Source organism: Melitaea cinxia, chromosome 15 (genome assembly GCF_905220565.1).
Source record: "Melitaea cinxia chromosome 15, ilMelCinx1.1, whole genome shotgun sequence".
NCBI lineage: Eukaryota > Metazoa > Arthropoda > Insecta > Lepidoptera > Nymphalidae > Melitaea > Melitaea cinxia.
Window position 1 is genome coordinate 11,816,580 of NC_059408.1, and position 22,106 is coordinate 11,838,685.

The 22,106-nt window shown below is 38.1% G+C and overlaps 2 protein-coding genes across 2 annotated transcripts in view; one reads left to right on the top strand and one right to left on the bottom strand.

Moving 5' to 3' along the window:
* The first annotated feature begins 932 nt into the window (after positions 1–932).
* Positions 933–17,683, top strand: LOC123660284 (brefeldin A-inhibited guanine nucleotide-exchange protein 3). Its single transcript, XM_045595379.1, has 24 exons — positions 933–1,060; positions 2,346–2,476; positions 2,715–2,834; positions 3,123–3,300; positions 3,967–4,096; positions 4,185–4,364; positions 5,152–5,250; positions 5,411–5,638; positions 5,966–6,202; positions 6,365–6,417; positions 6,498–6,669; positions 6,781–6,895; positions 7,177–7,344; positions 8,001–8,172; positions 8,298–8,421; positions 8,596–8,773; positions 8,863–9,004; positions 9,619–9,829; positions 10,513–10,606; positions 11,150–11,302; positions 11,967–12,185; positions 14,435–14,608; positions 14,700–17,297; positions 17,378–17,683. The coding sequence occupies exons 1-24, from the start codon at positions 967–969 to the stop codon at positions 17,588–17,590; spliced, it is 6,183 nt and encodes a 2,060-aa protein (XP_045451335.1). The 5' UTR covers positions 933–966; the 3' UTR covers positions 17,591–17,683.
* Positions 17,684–17,998: 315 nt separating this feature from the next.
* The window catches only part of LOC123660285 (reversion-inducing cysteine-rich protein with Kazal motifs), a 50,289-nt gene continuing 46,181 nt past the window's right edge, over positions 17,999–22,106 (bottom strand). The window contains exons 14-18 of the mRNA XM_045595380.1: positions 21,843–22,022; positions 20,949–21,123; positions 19,531–19,688; positions 18,798–18,937; positions 17,999–18,717 (exon numbers count right to left, since the gene is read on the bottom strand). Coding sequence (XP_045451336.1) covers positions 18,085–18,717; positions 18,798–18,937; positions 19,531–19,688; positions 20,949–21,123; positions 21,843–22,022 — 1,286 coding nt within the window. The 3' untranslated portion in view covers positions 17,999–18,084. The remainder of the gene's footprint in view (positions 18,718–18,797; positions 18,938–19,530; positions 19,689–20,948; positions 21,124–21,842; positions 22,023–22,106) is intronic.

Genomic DNA, 22,106 nt, shown 5'->3' on the forward strand with positions numbered 1-22,106 from the left:
TGCTACTTTCAAACTTTACCTTATATACTCACTTCTAATCCGATCTTTCCTCGTCACTCCACACATCCATCATAGCATTCTCATCTCGGCTGCGTGCACTCTTCTTTCATCCGTCACTTTCATTGCCCAACATTCTGATCCATACATTACGACAGGTCTTATGATCTTTTTATAGATTTTCCCCTTAAGTTTAAAGGGTATTCGTGAATCACAAGCTTTTCCATACCTAACATAGCCCCATGTTTGTCTAAAAATTTAAACTAATATTTAAAATAATTGAATTTTAATGTAATTTGAATTTGAAGCGTCAAATTTACAATAAAACTGGTTTTATTGTTTTTTTGTGTATATTTTTCTTAATATGCATACTGTCTACTTTTTATAAATAATGAAATACTTATTATGAAACAAATAATAGAAAATGCGTACAACAGCAAATTTTAAGTTATTGCTCGAATTAATTTATGAGCATGTCATTTTCATCTATTTTTTTTTAATTCAATTAATTTCTTTTACAGCTAAAAACTATACACAAACCCAATATCGAGGATTATAATACAGACAACTTAAATCAAAATAATTATGTCGTATAATTACACAAAAATATGAACAACCAAATTGTAATAGCAATGTAAAATACCAAGGAGCACGAACTTTGGTATTTTAGAAGAATAAGAATATAATAGATTAGGCATAAAAATAAATGAAGGTGGACACCTGTTGATGTAAAAAAAACCGTCTAAAAAGAAAACACATACTAAAGTATTGATTTTCGCATTGAGCATGCCCAGAACGAGACGCGAGTCGACTGATAAGCGCTACCCACTCGCTAACTGTACCACAATACGCAGTATAATAATATCCCAAAAGTCGTCTAAGCGAAATATTTTGTTTTCAAAAACGCACCTCTTTATTTTTATTGCACTTCTTCAAACTTTCTAAAGTGAATAACCATGATTTGCTTTTATGGTTGACATGGAAGAGCTGCTTCAAGATATTTTCAGAGAAGCTACAGGGCCGAAGTTGATATCTCTGAAAAAATCATGTCAGGATGCGTTAGGTAAATACCGTGTATTTTAGTACCGTATGATATTTTAACAATGTTTTATATAAAATGTATTATAAAATGGCTACAATATATATGTGTACCTACCATTTATAGTGATTTTATATTCTCCTTCCACCATGTTTCGATAATATGTCATATGTAAAATCAGTGACGTCATAAGGAAAGAACGTATTATTTAGGTACGTTTTATTGTTGTCAATTTTCAACTAAAAAGGTTACATATTACATACTCACCATCGCTAATTGAGTGAAAATTAAATTTTTATAAATGAGTGCTATTTCGTAATATTTCGTTTCCTGAATGTGTAACAAATTCAAGGAACACTTTTTGTGTATCAAATTATATTTTCTTAAACTTGCCTGATTTCTGTTATCATAAAAAAAAATATATTAAACGTCATATCCTGTAAATGTTTCACAAACGTTATAGTACATTTAAGTTTTTAACTACAATAAAATTGCATACTTAAAATAAGAATACTAGAGGATAAATACACTACGCTAGATGCTAGATTTAGGTTTTAATAATTAATGAATTGTGTAAGTTTTTTACTTTTTAATAAAAGAGACTAATCCATACACAACTGCTATGGTGTAGTGGTACGTGTAGGCGCCTAAAAACACCGTTAGTTTACGGGTTCGATTCCCGCTCGGGATGGGTATTTGTATTTGTACAAATGTTTGTTTTCTTTTTGAGTGTCTGTCCTTGTGGGTCTCACCACGTTAAGCTGTCAGTCCCGGTTATCATAAAAAGCTAATAGATTACTATTACGGTACTTATGGTAAGAAATATACGCCAACCTGCAGTGGAGTAGCGTGGTGGTTTTTTTTTATGTCACTAGGTCGGCAAACAAGCGTACGGCTCACCTGATGGTAAGCGATTACCGTAGCTTATAGACGCCTGCAACACCAGAAGCATCGCAAGCGCGTTACCGACCCAATCCCCAATCCCCCCAGGAGCTCTGGTCACCTTACTCACCAATAGGAACACAATACTGCTTGAAAACAGTATTATTTAGCTGTGGTCTTCTGTAAGGTCGAGGTACTACCCCAGTCGGGCTGCTCCATATTTTGAGCAGGAAATTCCTGCTGTGCTCTACCTCAGTTAAAAGAAAGGAAGGATTAAGCTCTAATCCTTCTCCTACATGGAGAAATAGGCCTTAGCTCAGTTGTGTGATGTTACAGGCTGAATCATGAATCGATACATACACAGTTATAGAATTTATTTTAATAAACCTATATTAGGTATTACATTAACTGAAAAATCAATCAACAGAAGTGCTATGTATGCAAGAAAGCAGCCGTCGGGCGTCGTACGAGCTGCGGCGCGCGTGCCTGCTGCCCCTGCAGATCGCGCTCGAGACCAAGCGCCCCCGCCTTGTCGCATACGCGCTCCAGGGCTTTCATGTAAGTTACAAAATGCGACCTACTTATATACAAATACATCAATAGCTCATCAACAAAACATCTAAAAGAAGGCAGTTAATATTTTCATGGCAACAAAACTAGCGAGGTTTGTCGCCTCAAAATTCAAATATAACTCTACCAGGAAAGTTTATGCGATTGTGACTACTTACCTACTTTTGATAAATATTGTGAAAAGTACCCATGTTTGTTTATATTGCGTTATGGAAATAATTTTCAGAAAATACTACGCGATGATCGATTTCACCGAGGTATCGAACCAGAAGATGATTCTCTATGGATGCCATCCCAGCTGCTGTGTGCCACTACATCGGTCATGTATCATCTACCAGACACACAGGTTAGTGTATTACTTACTATATTCTCAATAATTATCTATACATACAAATTAAGTGATGTTAAAATGTTATTACATCAAACAATAATCACAACTAATATTAGTCCTCTAACCTTATTAAACTGCAAAATTATTCCTGCGACAAAAAACTTTGTACGCGTGAGTAAAAGTCTATAATTATAGCTACTTTTTATTGGCTAAGTTCGTAGTTTCGTCTTCGACTAAACTTCTAGTAATTAGAAGCTATATAGCTATATGTTATATGTAGATGGATATAACGTATGTATCTAGGTGCAAATATTCCGCATGTACCTGTCGATGGCATTATCTCCGCGGCGCACGCTCAACGGGCGTCTGTGCGTGTGGGCGTGCGGGCGCTGCGGCGAGGCGGCGGGCGCGGCGCCGCACGTGGCCGCCGCCGCTAGGGCCGCCGCGGCACAGATGTTGAGGGCATATTGCGCTCAACTGGGTATCTTTAGTTAATTATGTTGTTTTAATTGATTTTGCAATTTCTTGTAGTAAAATTAAAGAGAGGGATAGAGAATAATTGTATTTGCTCGCAAACTAAAACAATGACATCGACAAGTAAAACAACTTAGGTGGGCGAAAATATAGTCAAGTAAATACGCATTATTGGAGTTAACTCAAAAAAGACTTGTCTGATCTCCATTAAATTTAAATGAAACCACACAACAATAACAGGCTTTCGGTTAGAAAAAGTATCATCGAAATCAGTACACTCAGTAAAAAATATAATCGAATTGAGAACCTCCTTCTTTTTGAAGTCGGTTAAAAAAGAACTCAGTTAATAATTTACTTGACATTGGCCTGACTATTTAAATTCCAATATTTCAAATAACAATCTGCATAAGGGAAAAAACTTTATACTATAAATAAATATAGAAAAACATGTACAAATAGAGTCTTATTGTTTGAATTAAAACAATTTTAGTGCAGTTTAACAAAAAGGAAAAATGTATTGATGAAATATTATTATTTTAAAACTGTTTTATTTCTATTACTATAACTAATTTTTCAGCACACATATACATACACACACACACATACACACACACATAACTTACACGTACTAATATTTCAAATAATATAAATATATACCGTTATACATTTTCAGATGAAGAATGCCAAGAGCTTCTAACAGAAGGATCACCACTTGGTCGAAATCATATCGTTGCAGTAGGATGCTATAGCGAAGTAATACCGGTCATACAATATTTATGCAGCAGACTTGCAGAGACACAGCTGTTAGTTTCTATATAATAATCATTTTCGAAATAGCTACTTAAGAAACCGATAAGTCTATAAAATATTGTTTACTCATTTTTATTTCAGAATACCCAAGCAAAATCCATTAGCCTTGTTCTTCTTGGACTGCCTGCTGACTCTCATGTCCAGCCTTTCTGCGCGAGTTAGCGGAAATTCGCATTTTACAACTTTTCTTTGGCAAAAGTTCTGCCCATCACTCATTTCCTTTCTAGGAACACCGAGAGTAGATAAAAATATAAAATCTAGGTAAGCCCAAAAATTCTAAAATAATAACGTATATTTTCAAATTAATCATAACATTACAGCCTATACAGTCCACTGCTGGACATAAGCCTCCACAAGTTTACGCCAAAAATAACGTGAACTCATGTGTTTTGCCCATAGTCACCTCGCTGGGCAGGCGGGTTGGTGACCGCAGTACTGGCTTTGTCGCACCGAAGACGCTGCTGCCCGTCTTCGGCCTGTGTATTTCAAAGCCAGCAGTTGGATGGTTATCCCGCCATCGGTCGGCTTCTTAAGTTCCAAGATGGTTGTGGAACCTTGTTATCCCTTAGTCGCCTCTTACGACACCCACGGGAAGAGAGGGGATGGCTAAATTCTTTAGTGCCGTAGCCACACAATCATAAGATCATAACTAAATAGCATGTTTCTTATATAGCATGTTTCTCTAATAAATATGACAGCCACGCAGTTTGTCATGGTACTGGTTTCTTCTCCACAGGTTGTGGATACGATTCGCGTTTGAGACTGGGCGTAATATTTGTATTTATTTATATCTATTATTTCTATCTATATTTATCAAAAAAAATGTAGCTACATCAGTCGGCTGTTACCTATAACACGAGCAAATTGCTTACCGTAGGAACGGACGACCGTTTGTGTATGTCATTAAGATATAAACGAATTAACGTGTCTTTCCTTTATAGATAGAATATTTGACGTTTATGGCTGTTAATTAACAAACAATTTTAATTTAAAAAGAGTTAAATAAAGAAGATACTTTATTTTCTTAATTAAATTCTACTGATTACAGGGAGCATGATGGCCATTTGGTTGACGATTCAGGCAGAGGATCTGGTGCATTAGTTTGTGCTCCCAGTTTTAATAGCAAACAAGCAAAAGCTATTTACAGGTAAATAAAAAAACGTCGTTACATATATATTGCAAACATCTATTCTTTTAAATGCACATATATATATTTAACAAATAGTAAATATTACATTAAGAATACTTGTAGCAATCATTCAGCAACAATAGTTTAAACTCGTAATCCAATTGTAAAATAATTACAGCATTGCCAATCAACTGGTCCGTCTCGTGGGCTCGACCTCAACATTACGACCGGTACTTGAAGCGTTGTACCACAGGATGCTCCTATATCCGCCCGTACAACATCGCGTGGAGCCTTTACGTAGCGTTCGAGAAATGCTCCATAATCCCAAACGATTGTGCCAACTAGTACTCATGAAGAGAGCTGATCATCCTGAACGACACAGCGATGATATGGCTATTATTAGACTGTGAGTTTTATTTCACAAGTCAGTTTTAATAGTACACAAGCTATAACACTGGCTGTTACGCTGGCGGTCGCGGGTTCGATCCCCGCTCACGGCTGACATTCGTATTGTCCATATAAATATTTGTCGTTGCCTGGGCGTTTGTGCTTGTCTATTTTTATGTGTTTCCGGACTGCCGACACAGAAGATAATCCTAGTGGGTTGAGTGTGAAGTGTTTATTTATAGTTATTAGTTATTTATTCAATTTAATTAAACTCTTTAAAGAATAATGAAGATTTCATTTAAAATTGTCTTTACATTTAATGAACTATGTATGCTCCTCCTTACAGAATAATGGATGGTATAGAAGATTGTGGTCGAAGCGGTAACCCAGAGGTGGTAGCTGCTGCTGTAGAATGTGTTTTCTCTCTCTTGGATGCTTTGGAAAAGCTCTGTTCAGGTTCTGGTGAATACTTAACAGCTGATGTAACAACTCTCATACTTGATCATTGGCCAAAGCTTCAAGATGCCGATTATACTGGCCCATTAACTTATCAGACTTTAGCGAGACTACCGAGTCCTTATAGGTAGGAAATTCTATTCTTTACTTAAAATATGTATGAAGTTTATTTATGTTTTATTTCCGTATAATAAAGGTTTTACTAGTAAATCCTTGCTACCCAAAGTTACAAAAGTTGTTGTATTATTTGTTTCCTTAACAAAGTGTTATCAACGGTGAACTGTTTCAGAGATGTTGTAGCTGTTCTACAGAGTAACGAATCAAATGACCATGATTCTTCGGGTGAGTGACTATTTAAGACAAGTGAAATATGTATAATGTTAATCAGCCGTTCTATTTCCTATTTATATACATTTTTACAGATACATCTGGGCCAGAAAACATTAGCTCCGGTAGTGAAGCTGAAGCGGACTCAGATGCTGATAATGTATTTTTACCATCAAGAGCAAACAATCCCTCATCACCGAAAACCGCACAAAAAGAAAATTTCAACGAAAAGACTAAAACTATTCCTAAAACCTTAAATCTTGGAAGGTACTTACTTATTAATGATATAATCAATCTAATTTTAATTTATGTGACGAACAAATGTATAAATTTAAAATAGCTTCAGATGAAAACCATTTACATAAAACACTTTTTCAGATGCACAATCACAGAATGCAACGTGGATCTAGAAAGACATAACGCGAGACAATTTGTTAAGATTCTACAAAACTCTCTATTGCCTAAACTTATAAGTCTACGAACATGTATCGAGGTAAGACATCAGAGTACCTAAAAATCTTTTTCATAGATTTTCAATTTATATATTTTATAAAAATTTGCCTTTTTCTCGCGCTACATTTTATTAACAAATATTGTTATTCGGTCGATAAAATTTCCTAGAATTTCATAATATATTTATTATGTTATTAGTCTTGCTAAAACACTTTGAAATTGAGATAGACGAATACTTGCAAACAAATAACATATTGGCAGATATGAAATTAATTATTTAAACTTTTGATAGTTGATAACAAGACTTATTTCGTAATGAAGGTGGACGAAGCAATGCAAGACTTCGCGTCAAAGTGCTGTCAGCACAATGCATCCCAGCCGCCCGCCACCGTGTGCATCATGAACGCGGACGGCGTGTACCTCGCCACGTACGCAGCACTACTGCTGACGTTGAAGCAGCGACGCACAAGATACTACACCGACAGCAGTGTGAGCGTACCGAAAAAGATTTACCTATTATTTTATCTGGAAGCTTGACTGATTTATGTAATTTTTTCGTATTCAGCCTGTTACATCCCACTGCTGGACGTAGGTCTCTTTCTCCATATAGGAGAAGGCTCGGAGGTTAATCCAACACGCTGCTTCACTACGCACTAGCGCATATATTTCCTACTATGAGTAAAGATCGCTATCAGATATTTATGATAACAACCGAGACCGACGGCTTAACGTGCTCTCCGAGGCACGGTGGGGAGACCCACAAGGACAGACATCAAACCAGAAAGAAATACTCATATTTGTACAAATACAAATATCCATCCCGAGCATGTTTTAGGCGACTACTCGCACCACTGCACCAGAGCGGTTGTTATCCTTATTATATTTTTTTGTATTGAATGAATGTTATAATAATTGTTTCTTTCCATAATAAAAACAAGTAATACAAATTAAAAGAAGAAGTTAAACCTGTTGCTTTTTTTCTTATTATCGTTTTCGTTATTCAATATCAAGAATATTTTTATATACTTCGTGTATATAATTTTTCTCTAGTATCGTAATGGCTTTTTGAATGCTAAAAAAACAGAGTGCATAAGTACGGTTGTGATAATGTCGACCAAAAATTAAAACTGTTTTGTTTTTTTTAGAAAACCCAAGTGCCTCTGACTGAAGACGAATTCGTGGATGAAGTACAAAACAGCGGAGTGTTGGTCTACCTATCGGCGACATGGCTTCGAGAGTTGTACCAACAAGTCCTTGCCACTGATTTATTGAAAGATGTGTCCACAGCTGAGCATCCACTGATACATTTACTATCTGGTAAACCCCTGTACTTTAATTTATTATGTTTATTTTTTTATTTTGTTACTATCTTGAATCGTCCAGGATTTCTTATAAAACTTTTAATAGAATATATTTAATGACAGCGACATATTTTTTTGCAGATTTGGGCGGACTAGACCAAAACCCAGTTATGTCAGACTGGCAGAAACTTAAAGAAGTTTCGATGATTTATAACAATATGAATGATTCTCAGGAGTACCAGGCCAGCTTACGATGGTCTAGAAGGTACATCACAATTTAGTACAAATATATTGGTCATACCTATGTGCTCATGATTACTATAATAGAACCTACAGACAGAAACATATACATTAAGTATAGATGCTCATAAACTCTTAATTATTTTTATTTATCACCATGATTTATTTCACAGGACTATAATAACACATGTTTTTACAGGATTTTGACATGTATTTGGGATTCTATGGTCACAGTATTAAGCGGACCTCTGACTGGATACAGAAACAAGAAACACAAGCTCCAGGGAATGATATCAACGAAAATCAACACATTCGGTAAAAAGAAGCGTATAGCTTGGGAAGGTTTGACGATACAGTGTCTAGAAGGACTTCATAAGGTAATTTTACTAACAAAATTTATTTGAGGAAAAGTCTACTATTTTAAAGTTAATTGAAGTTATATAATTATTTTCTGTTATTCTTTCAGGCCGCAAGAATAAGTACGACCTTAAGTCTTCAAAATCGTTGCAGCAGCATTTTAGCACTTTTAGCCAATTCAGCTATATCCCAACCGGCTAATGGAAAGATTTTATCAACGCATGCACTATCACTCGATATTTTAATTTCAGGTAAACTATTCAATATTTATATAGCTGTGTGGCTACGGCAATAAAGAATATAGCCACCCCCTCTCTTCCCGTGGGTGTCGTAAGAGGCGACTAAGGGATAACATAGTTCCACTACCACCTTGGAACTTATAAAACCGACTGATGGCGGAATAACCATCCAACCGCTGGCTTTGAAATACACAGGCCGGAGACGAGCAGCAGCGTCTTGTGTGCGACAAAGCCAGCCCTGCGGTCACCAACCCGCCTGCCCAGCGTGGTGACTATGGGCAACACACATGAGTTCACGCCATTTTTGGCGCGGACTTGTGGAGGACTAATCACAGCAGTGGACTACGATCGGCTGAAGTGATGATGAGTGATTCAATATTTAGTAATTTAGGTCTATGCCGTTTCTTAAATAAAAAAGGAATGTTTAAATTTACTCCATCGATCATAAGACTTTTCTGGGACTTAATAATCTGAAAATTAATTTTTTGGACCATAAGGTAAATAATTAAAGAAAAAATAGTTATGACTACAAGATACTTATGTTATCATAAATATCTACTATCTATTTTAGATTATTTTTGTATTTATTTTTCCGAAAGTTTCTCGATTATAATATTTATATTCAGGTGGTCTAGAACTAGGTTCAAAAGCACCAGAATGTTGGGAACATATATTCGCAGCATGTCAGTACGTGTCAAGCTTCGAACATTCCTTGTTTGGTCAGCAAGGTAACAACGCAACACCAATAGTTACGATGCAAACGGGAAGAAACAAGACTGTTTCCATACTACAGGCCGATGCCAAGATGTCCTTGAATGGAAGAGATGATGAAACTTGGTAAGTAAGTTAGAAACAAAAAGAAAGTGTCAAAAATTGGTTTCAATAAATAAAGCGTGCATCTAAAGAGTAATGCGATCAACATCATTTAAGTATCCGTTTAATTCACCTTAAAATAAGATCACACTAAAAATTCTTAGTTGTTTACTTTTTAAATTGAAACATTCCCAAAAATATACATCAATCAATCATTACAGCCTATACAGTCCACTGCTGGACATAGGCCTCCAGAAGTTTACACCAAAAATAACGTGAAGTAATGGGTTTTGCCTATAGTCACAGGCAGGCGGGTTGGTGACCGCAGGGCTGGCATTGTCGCACCTAAGACGCTGCTGCCCGTCTTCGGCCTGTGTATTTCAAAGCCAGCAGTCGGATGGTTATCCCGCCATCGGTCGGCTTCTTAAGTTCCAAGGTGGTTGTGGAACCTTCTTATCCCTTAGTCGCCTCTTACGACACCCACGGGAAGAGAGGGGGTGGCTAAATTCTTTAGTGCCGTAGCCACACAGCACTAAAAACATACATATTGAAACACATTTAATACAAGTTTTATTGTTTCTAATATTTTACTATCATTCTACTCTATACCTGCATTTAGTTGAGTATTAATTGAAATCCACTTTAATTGAAGTAATGTAAGAATTCTTCTTTTCAGATATCAATAAATATTTTTTTATCGTTTTCAGTGTTGACATTTTCAACATTTTGCAACCGGTGCTCGAAAACAATCCTAACAACGACATGTCTGTAGCAAAAATAGTGGAGACTTGTCGACAAGAGGTAAGCAATTAGCTACCGTAATTGTATAGTATATTGGATAAGGTAAAAGTTGGTCTCATAATAGGTATCTTTCCCCTTGTTTCTCTGAGCTTTCTTCACTCGAGATAAATATCAAATTGTAAACATGATTTATGATAAATGTTTTATGGCTATTACCGACCAACATCATTCCAGATATTTGAATATTTTTTTGTATTAAATACGTTAAATATTGAGACGTAGGGTTGTTATTGATCAAGATTAATGACTTATGATGGATCGGCTGTAGTTTCGATTACCATATCTAAATTTGATATTAACGGAATTATATTGATATCACAAATAAAAAATAAAAAAACTTTTTGTCAGAGCGACAACAATAAAAGTCAGGTAAAACCTATAATAGGCTACGACTCGTTACAATAAACATTAAAAGTGCATGAAACCATAGCCTGAACACAAAGCCTTTTAATATTTGACTTCCGTGAAATATTTATTGTCTTGTTATAGTAAACAAAACACGATTTCGCAAATGACTAGTCTTACTCCTACCAACTGTGTCAGGGCGGCAACGTGATATCGGGTGCGGGCGCGGCGCGCGTGTGCTGCGCGCTGGCGGCGGCGGCCGACGCGCTGTTCACCCGCCTCGCCGCCACTACCACGCTGCCGGCGCTTCGAGCAGCTCTGCAGCGTCTCGTGACACACAACCATCGATTAGTAAGTACTATATAAAAAACTGTCAAGTATAGATCAGCGTGTAAATATATTACGAACATGGGATTAGATGTCTACCTTTCTTTTAACTTCATCGGGTTTCGAACGTTTTATAAACACCATCAGACTTAGAGTATCAGTACTTATTATATATGTTACAGCATGTAATATAAAAGTTACAGTGATAATGATAGTTTAATTGATTCAGCCACTCCATGCATATGTCTCTTTCTACGTGTAGTATAAAAGTTGTAGTTTATTTCACTGCACTACTCTACTGTGGGTTGGCAATAAGAATAAAACAATAGTGAAAATATTGCTGAATGATTTCCTTGTAATCTAGTACTTACACAAATAATAATAAAAATAATGAATCCTCAAAAAAATCATCACTCACACCAGCCTAATACAGTCCACTCCTGGACATAAGCCTCCTCAAGTTCGCGCCAAAAATATCGTGAACACCGAAGACGCTGCTGCCCGTCTTCGGCCTGTGTATTTGAAAGCCAGCAGATGGATGGTTATCCCACAATCGTTCGGCTTTTTAAGTTCCAAGTTGATAGTGGAACTGTGATATCCCTTTGTCGCCTCTTTCGAAAGCCACCGGAAGAGAGGGGGTAAGTCTCAAAACAACCACTTGCTGAATATAACGAAATATCCCTTGCAGCTGTTCGCGTCATGGGAACAGGACGTAGCTAACAACAACGCGGCGTGGTGGCGAAGAGCGCGCACAGGGGGAGGGAGCGGCGCGGGGGCCGCGGGGTGTGGGGAGGCAGCACGCGCGCTGTGCCGCGCCGGTGACGTAGCACTGCGTTGCCTGCGCGCCGCACGTCCTCTTGCACATAGAATGGCGATCTGGACCGTCGTAGGACCACACTTTATGCAGGTATTCGCTTCTCCTATGATACGATCTCCTATTACAATCGTGTTGCTATACTTGATCCGTGATCTTGACGATTAATATAATTTGAGATTTAGTAGCTGTAATTATGGTGCCATTACATCATCAATGTAATTAACGATTAAAATAAATTTAAATAAAAACTTTTTTAAAAAACAAGCAATAAACTTTTACTTTAAAACTTTTACTATCAACATGTAACATTTTTACACATTTAAAAGGCTTGTCGCGAGATTCAAGTACTCGTTTCTACTAAATTTGAACATTTTAAAAATTAAAATAATTTAGATTAAGTTATTTAATTTACTAGTTTATCTACGTAGATAATTTTCACTACAAGTTTTTATATCATTTAAATTGAGTCAAAACGTTATATTTTGTGAGTACAACGTACAAGTAACGTTATGTTTTGTAGTAACAGTTTTAAAAGAAAATCCTATTTAAACTTTTTAGTGCATTTAAAATAAAAGCTTTTTAAAAAGGTTTTTTCTTTAATTTAATATTTTTAGATAGCGCTGGACAGATTTCTCAGTCTGGATCTTAGTTGTGAAAGCCATGTTGAATTTGTATATACAGGTGGGCCATTTAAAGTGGAAACATCGTGCAACCATATAACATTAGTTGTCAGATCGATTAATGACATACCGTATTGGAAGCATCATTTCAGTAGAATTTTAACCATGTACACGTCAGAAGAAGGCGCTGAAATTGTTCAGCTGTACATTCAAAATAACTTTTCATTCGTGAAAATTAAACGTGCGTTTCATAAAAAAAAAAAAAAGTGAAAATTGCACCAGGTAATAACACTATCAGACGTTTATACGCAAAATTTGTGGATACCGGTAGTCTTAGTAATGCCTGACACCTATCCTATCCTATCCAGGCAACGAACAAGACGTTCCGATAAAAATATTGAAGCCGTACTAGCCAGCATTGAAGAGACTAACAACATACGGTATCGTCAATAGTGAGCGTTATCGGGCCATGATAACGGATTTTCTGATGCCAATTATTGGTGAAAATGACATGGACGATTACTGCTTCCAACAGGATGGCGCCATATGCCACACAGCTCGAGTAACAATCAATTTATTGCGACCATTGTTCCCTGGGCGACTGATATTGAAAACAGGCGATGTTAACCGGCTACCGAGATCACCTGATTTGACGTCACCAGACTTTTTTGTGGGATTATTTGAAATCCAAAGTATACGCTAACAAGCCAAGGACTCTAGCTGCCCTCAAGAACAATATTCGTCAAGAAATTGCCGCCATATCCACCGAAACACAAGCCAACGTGATTGAAAACGCCGAAAAAAGGACACATTTGGTTGCCAAGGCCAGAGGTGGCCATTTGCGCGATATCATTTTTAAAAAGTCATTATAACAAATCTCCTTAGATCAAAATAAAAATATTTTACAAATGAACCGCAAAAAACAATATATTATTTTATTTTATTTTTTAACCGACTTCCAAAAAAGGAGGAGGTTCTCAATTCGACTGTATTTTTTTTTTTTTTTATGTATGTTACATCAGAACTTTTGACCGGGTAGACCGATTTCGACAAATTTTGTTTTAATCGAAAGGTGGTGTGTGCCAATTGGTCCCATTTAAATTTATTTGAGATCAAACAACTACTTTTTGAGTTATATCCAATAATGCGTTTTTACTTGACGCTTTTTTCGTCGACCTACGTTGTATTATACCACATAACTTTCTACTGGATGTACCGATTTTGATAATTCTTTTTTTGTTGGAAAGGGGATATCCCTAGTTTGGTACCGTGATAAGGAAACCAGGATCTGATGATGGGATCTCAGAGAAATCGAGGGAAACTCTCGAAAATCCGCAATAACTTTTTACTGGGTGTACCGATTTTGATAATTTTTAATTTAAGCGAAAGCTGATGTTTATCATGTGGTCACATATAAATTTTATCGAGATCTAATAACTACTTTTTGAGTAATCTTTGATAACGCGTAGTTGCTTGACTATTTTTTCGTCGATCTGCGTTGTATTACTTGTCGATGTAATTGAAGTCGGTTTTTTTTTCGTTTGCGCGCAAACACAATTATTTAACAAACAATTTCTTCCACTTTAAATGGCCCACCCTATATATATACTTACATACATTAAAATAAATTTATGTAATTTTCTCACTACTAAATCATATTATTAACTCTGTGATATACATTATTTAACGATGTTCATTTTATGGTAAATTTTGTTGCAGGCAGCTTGTCATAAAGATATTCAGATTTCCAGTTTGGCCATACAATGTTTACACGATTGCGCGACTGCTTTGCTCAACCAACAAGTTGAGCTTCCCCATTTTCACTTCAATGAAGCCTTATTGAAGCCTTTCGAAAATCTCCTGTGCCTCGAATTATGTGATGATGATATACAGGTACATTCAGTAATTTCACTTAGATTTGTGTTGGTTGGTTGTCACTACATTCAAAACATTCAATTAATAATAATTTTGGTCTTGATTTTAGGAACAGATAATTTCTTGCATCTGCGAATTTGTGGAAACGAACAGAATGGAGATTCGATCAGGTTGGCGTCCATTATTTAACACACTGCGAGCAGCAAATAACTCTAATCAATATTCAGCTATTCTTGAAATATTCAAAGTATTTCTCAATACCGATAACACATTGGTATTCGCTAATGCGGCACTTGACTGCATTCTATGTCTTTTAAGTCATATAAAGGGACTTCATTACGAAGAAACACCAAGCACCGAAGTAAAGCCAAAGAAAGTCACTACACTACCTCAGCCAAAGCCAAGTTTAAGCTTAAAGTTCTCTAAAAACAGCAAATTCATACCACTTAATGAAGAAAAGTCGGAAAAAGTTATAGTTGATATGTGTAGAGAGGCATTATACCACTTAGAAAGTTGTGCTGATATTTTGACTATGATGTACAATATGCCAAAATGCCCAATATTTAATACTGGTAACAGGATTAAAGGTGATTTGCCGTTATCTGTAGTCGATCCAATCATACCTAGCGGGTCGCTGGATGTAACCAAGTATATTGTGAATGAAAATTGCAATGAGGAATTAATTTCATATAAAAAGTTATCGACAAGTTTACCACCATCGAATACGACTAATAACTGTTTGTTGAAACTGGACAAACCGAGTAACATACTAAAAGTTTGGTACGTTCTTATCGAAGGTTTAATTTCAGCGACTGTTGTATGCTCCAAAAAAAATCAACCAGCGGCAATGGAGACACTATTCAAGTTACTTAGAAATATATCCGATGTTCCTGGAACGCATTTTGGTTTACATTGCATAAACCATCTTCTGCTACCGACTGTACAAAATTGGCTACGGCAAATATCAAATGTTCACACACACTGGGACAGTGTCGTGCCTAATTTTAAGCAATGCTGTGGTATGACTACAGACATGTTTGTTATATACTTACACCAACTGCAACAAATCAATATTGAAAGAACTACTGCTGATGAAAAAGATGAAGAACTTTTAATAGAACCAACTGAAAGCACAGAGGCAACATTTGCTTTAAAGCAAATAATGCTTATCTTAGTAGAATGTATAGCACAACCGCAAGAACCAATAGCAAGATTGGGTGCATCGTGTATTCGTCACATAATTTTAACGTCAGGACATCTATTAACAGATAATCAGTGGGAAATAATTTGCACGAGTCTACATAGAGCTTGCAACGTCAGTTTGAGTCCACTCAAACAGTTAACTTATGCGTTTAAAGAAAATTCTAATAGTTTTTATGGAGACTTGGCAATAGTTAAGGTTGCAGCGAGACGAGATTGCTCTGTAAATGACAACGTGAGATTGCATGCAATGGCGCAACAAGTATTCCTGACTGATCAGCTAAGAAGTGATAGTCAATTAAAACAGACATCTAAAGGTTCATCCCAAAATTTAATTGATGATCGAAGCTACATATTTCTTATTTACCTTCAAGAATCTGTCAACTCTCTTAATCCTGATTTATACACTGTAAGGATACCTAATAGAGGATTAGTTGTAGGACTGTTGGCTCACCAAATATTAGTGCAAATTATTGCGACAGTTCTAATACAATCATCATCAGATGTCTTTCACGGAATTAACGGCATATTATTAGAAAGTTTTAAAAGTGGTACAAATGTTTGCAATTACAAATTCTTCTTGAATAAATGTAATATTGAACTTTTATTAAAAAGCTTAGAGTTGTCTTATACCAGAGCTATGCAGTTCGATTCAAGACCAGGATTAAAATTTCTCGTTCAAAAAGTATCAAACTTAGATCATGCGGCTAATCTTTACAAACAAACTTCTTCATCATGGCTGATTAAAGTTATAGCCCTTACGGAAATATTTTTCAGTGGTGTTATGAAATTTAAAATGAAATCAACAGATGTATCTATTATATTAAATAATTATAAAACTACATTAAATATGACTTTAGAGTATGATCAATTTATCATGAAGATATTTGATTTAAAGGCAACGTGGGAATTGCTCTGCGGTAGTTATGTAAAACATTTGATAAATATTTCTGATTTCGATGACTGTGATAATATCAAGGATCGAATTTCATGCAGTTCAGAAGAATCAGATTCATCTTCTAATAATTACGATCACTATTACTCTCAAGAGCCAGCAGAGCCACCTCATGAAACTCTAGCACAAGAAAATGAAAAATTGAATTCGTCTGTAGAGGAAGAAATTAAAAAACCTAAACCTTTCACTTTCGCTGACTTTAAAACTAATACAATAAATCATGAACCTAATACTCAAACTGAACTGACATCTAAAACTGATAAAGAAGCGAGAAACGAAAAATGTCTACGTTCTGATGAATCAGAAAAAAATGTTGTAAAAGATTCTGTGCATATCAAACATCGTCGATCGTCGGAGTATCCCCAGGGCAACATAAGCCCCGTTATAACTAAACGACGATGCGCGTCAGAAAATATCGACAGTACTAGAAAAGTCAATATAACTATATGTGATGGACCAGCTTATGAAAAAAATAAAAATATTGAACCAATAATTCCACCACAACCTGTCCCTCCTGAAATAGAACAACAAAGATCTATTAGTATTAATAAGGTAATTCTGATAATAAAAATTTGGAACATTTTAATTTCAGTAAAAAGTAACCATACCATTAACATTTTAACCTTTTTTAGGATATGGAAGTGCAACGAAATTGTTTCCAGAACATTTTGATGGCTTACTTAGAATTGGTACTGACCTTTCCGTTGGAGCGGTTCCAACTCATCTATCCCGTTTTGCAGACAGGATTTATGCAGCTAGCTAAAATGGTCACCGAACCGCAGCTGCTCGATAGAATCAACATATTTTTCGATAAAAAAGATTTATCTGAATTTAGACATAAGTAATAAATTTATTGTGATACTGTAAACGTCACATTATAACATTATATTCCAAGATCAATAAGTGTTGTGCGTAAAATAAAATAACTGTATATCGGATCGAATATTATTTTAATTCAGCTCTAAGCGCATGAATATATTTATATTAATATCGAACTAATTATGTCAACAAAACAACAAAAAAATAACTGCTTCACATATTTGGTATAAAGACTACTTCATATAATGTCTTTTGTAAAATGATTGTAAATGTTTATTTCAGTCTATAGAATGTATCTTTACAATATAATAGCAAATAAAGACATCATGTCATATATTAAACTACTCAAATGGCACATTTAACTCACAATATCCAATTTCTACAACATCGACTGTGCCCGAGGTAAAGCAGACCAAAGCATTTATAATCTCAAATTAGATAACACTAATATATTTGGTGTTTAACGTTCATTATTTACAAATACTATTAACAAAATAACTTTATATACAATAATAACGTTTTATCTTACAAAGAAAACGCTAATATACGTAAAAATGACAGCAGTAGATAGACTAATACTTGATGCACCTTGTGTCGGGGTAGTGTGAACTGTCAAAGCGTATGATAACGCACTTAATCCTAAATCACTAGTTATTAAAGCACTTTCTCGATTGATGAGATCAGCCAACTTTTCAGCTTCCAAAACGCACACGTGCAACTGTAGATCAGTCGGGTTCTTTAGGATTGTTTCAACGGTGACAAATATTTCCATTTCAATCGTCAAATATCCTCTTAAAGCACACTCCGCTACTTTGATGTGTCTATCGAGCGCTGACAGTACATTGTGTAAGTTAATCACAGTTGCAGATATGTTTGTACCGTAGAGAGCTCTATCTATTTGCTTCTTTGAATAAAGTATTCTCAATGCTCCTCCACATTTTGGACAGCAAGCTCCTGGTGCAGTAAAACCAAGACAGTCTGGTTTCTTTAACGGAGGACAGATGATCCTATCGAATTGACACTTAGGTTCCATGAGGTCAGATATAGGTCCAACCGCATAGCAAGGTCCAATGTAATCAACACTGACGTATTCGGCCCATGCGGCACATTCAGAAGAGTAAGTCACACCGTTTACTCCACAAACTGTGGCAGTCTGTAAACAAAAAAAATATCACATATACGAGGATACAAGCTAGCCTAATTTTATAGCCGATGTATATGTTTATTACTTACAGAAGAACAGCCTCTTAAACATTGTCCCCAATAAGCCAGTTTTCTTCCGCTCATGACGAGGTGACAAGGATTAGAATGTGTATGTCCGTCGGTATCACAAACAGGGTTTGTAGGCTGAGTGTTACAGCTTGTGGTGTTCACTGAAATTAATTTTAATAACATAAAGTATATTTTGTAACCGAAACCTAAATTTTAGAAATATATTACCTAAATAAAATTAGAGACAAATAAAATTAGTTGCGCTGGCGGTTGCGGGTTCGATCCCCGTCGATCGCTATCGCACGATAACGATCGCTATCAGGTGTACATGATAACAACCGGGACCGACGGCTTAACGTGCTCTTCAAGGCACGGTGGGGAGACCCACAAGGACTGCACAAACACTCAGACGACGGCAAACACCTGTATGGCCAATACAAATGTTTGTCATGTGTGGGTATCGAACCCGCAACCGCCAGCGCAACAGGTACAATCCATGGCTGTAATTGCTGCACCAACGCGGCGTCAATTTTTTGTTTAACACATTAATATTGAGACTAAATAAATAAAATAAATATATCATACACCCAGTCTCAAGGCGTGAATCGAGACCACAACTTGCGGAGCAGAAAGCAGGGTTGCTACCAATTGCGCCAACCGGCTAGTCGATATTAAATATGCTTTATTGTATACCAAAAAGAACATATCACATCGGAAAAAAAAAGATGTATACGAAGGATAGTGTGACGCTCACCGCACTTGTGCTGTGGGCAGGCGGCCTGCAGACGCGACAGGCACACGGAGCGCGCCGGCAGGCACGCGTGGCGCCGCGCGCACGCCGCCAGACCCGCGCCCACTGCGCATGCGCCGCGCGACCCAAACTCGATCTCGGCGTCAGTCGCGCCCGCGCATCTACGACACCGTCGTGGGGCTACATTAGTTTCTACTAGAGAAGCAATTTTACAACATATCATAAAAACTTCTGATCAATAATTGAAGTGAATTAAATGAGTCTAATATTATATTTAAATGGAGTAAAGTGAGCAATATCAGAAGAATAATTTTCTTACTTTTACACACTATAAATAGAACTGTATGTATTCACTCCAAAAACAATGCTCTATATATGTATTGCTAATGTAATACCCACTATCAAACGCAAGCCATTAAATGTTAAAGTTCAGCGCTCAATATACCGATTGCTACACCAAAGGAACGTTCCCCAGATATTCCTAGAACTTCCCCAGAACTCTACACAAATATCATAAAAATGCGTCCTGACACCTAGTCAGCGTGCGCGGGCAGGTGGTGCGGCGGGCAGTTGCACGGCAGGCCGGTGAGCAGCGCCGCGCGCCCGCACGTCTCCAGCTAGTTAGCAATACGTACTTGGCGAGGCAGGCGTTGGGGTAGAGGCGGCCGGGCGAGTGCGCGGGCAGGTGGTGCGGCGGGCAGTTGCACGGCAGGCCGGTGAGCAGCGCCGCGCGCCCGCACGTGTCCAGCTAGTTAGCAGTACGTACTTGGCGAGGCAGGCGTTGGGGTAGAGGCGGCCGGGCGAGTGCGCGGGCAGGTGGTGCGGCGGGCAGTTGCACGGCAGGCCGGTGAGCAGCGCCGCGCGCCCGCACGTCTCCAGCTAGTTAGCAGTACGTACTTGGCGAGGCAGGCGTTGGGTTAGAGGCGGCCGGGCGAGTGCGCGGGCAGGTGGTGCGGCGGGCAGTTGCACGGCAGGCCGGTGAGCAGCGCCGCGCGCCCGCACGTCTCCAGCTAGTTAGCAGTACGTACTTGGCGAGGCAGGCGTTGGGGTAGAGGCGGCCGGGCGAGTGCGCGGGCAGGTGGTGCGGCGGGCAGTTGCACGGCAGGCCGGTGAGCAGCGCCGCGCGCCCGCACGTCTCCAGCTAGTTAGCAGTACGTACTTGGCGAGGCAGGCGTTGGGGTAGAGGCGGCCGGGCGAGTGCGCGGGCAGGTGGTGCGGCGGGCAGTTGCACGGCAGGCCGGTGAGCAGCGCCGCGCGCCCGCACGTCTCCAGCTAGTTAGCAGTACGTACTTGGCGAGGCAGGCGTTGGGGTAGAGGCGGCCGGGCGAGTGCGCGGGCAGGTGGTGCGGCGAGCAGTTGCACGGCAGGCCGGTGAGCAGCGCTGCGCGCCCGCACGTCTCCAGCTAGTTAGCAGTACGTACTTGGCGAGGCAGGCGTTGGGGTAGAGGCGGCCGGGCGAGTGCGCGGGCAGGTGGTGCGGCGGGCAGTTGCACGGCAGGCCGGTGAGCAGCGCTGCGCGCCCGCACGCACGCCGCGCGCACACGCGTTCGCCCGCCACGCACACGCACGCGTTGCACTCCATATAGTACTTCTCGCCTGAAGTTAGACACATTACATTATTAGCGTTCCTCATTCATATTGGTGATTAGTTACTTTTTCCATAAGTGTATTATATAAATTATTGAGTTAGGGCACAGCAAGAAATATCCTGCTCAACATTTACAATTGGTTAGACTGGTGAAGTACCTCAATCTTACGGAAGATGACATAATAATCACTACTAAATAATACGGCTCCAAGTAGTGTTGTGTTTCTGTTGTGAGTAAGATTCAGAACTGTACGAAAGGGTAGGTATGTAGGGGGTCAAAAACGTGCTTGCGATGCGCGTAAGTCCTGTTATCCTGTAGTATCAAAAATGCTTTATGTAATTTTTAGATGCCTACAACACCAGAAGCAACTTGAGCATGTTGCTAACCCTCCTCAGTTTTGGCCAGCTGAAGCACTACTGGAACTCAATACCTCTTGAGAGCAATATTATTTCGCTGTGATCTTCTATACTGTAGTTTACCAGAGGGGCTGATTCAAATTTTTGAGCAGAATATTTTCTACTGTGCCCTACCTCGATAACTTATTCGCGATATTCTCGCCCATTTTCTTATCATAGTGGCGCTTTAAACCAGCAGTAATAAAACTAAGATTTACCGAATATATTTAATTGATACCTAATTCAGTATTAAATTCATATTATTAGTATAAATATTTCTGTGCTAAAACTATTTTAATCGAATTTGAAAGCTAACATTTTCCTCACTAACCATGTTTGACAACTTTGTCATGAAGACGGCAATTATCCAAGGCTACGTTCGGTAATGGCTGACATTGTGATAGCACTCGATTGCCGCAGCGACATATTTTAATGCAGACCTTTTGCGAAGCGCAAGGCATAGGAACACGAACCCAGGATCCCATCGGTACCACATATGTACTTCCATCACCTGTAACAAAGTTTTAACAAGCTTTTTTATTTTAAAAATCAGTAAGTACATTAATAAAACTGGAATGGGTCTAATTCTGTACAT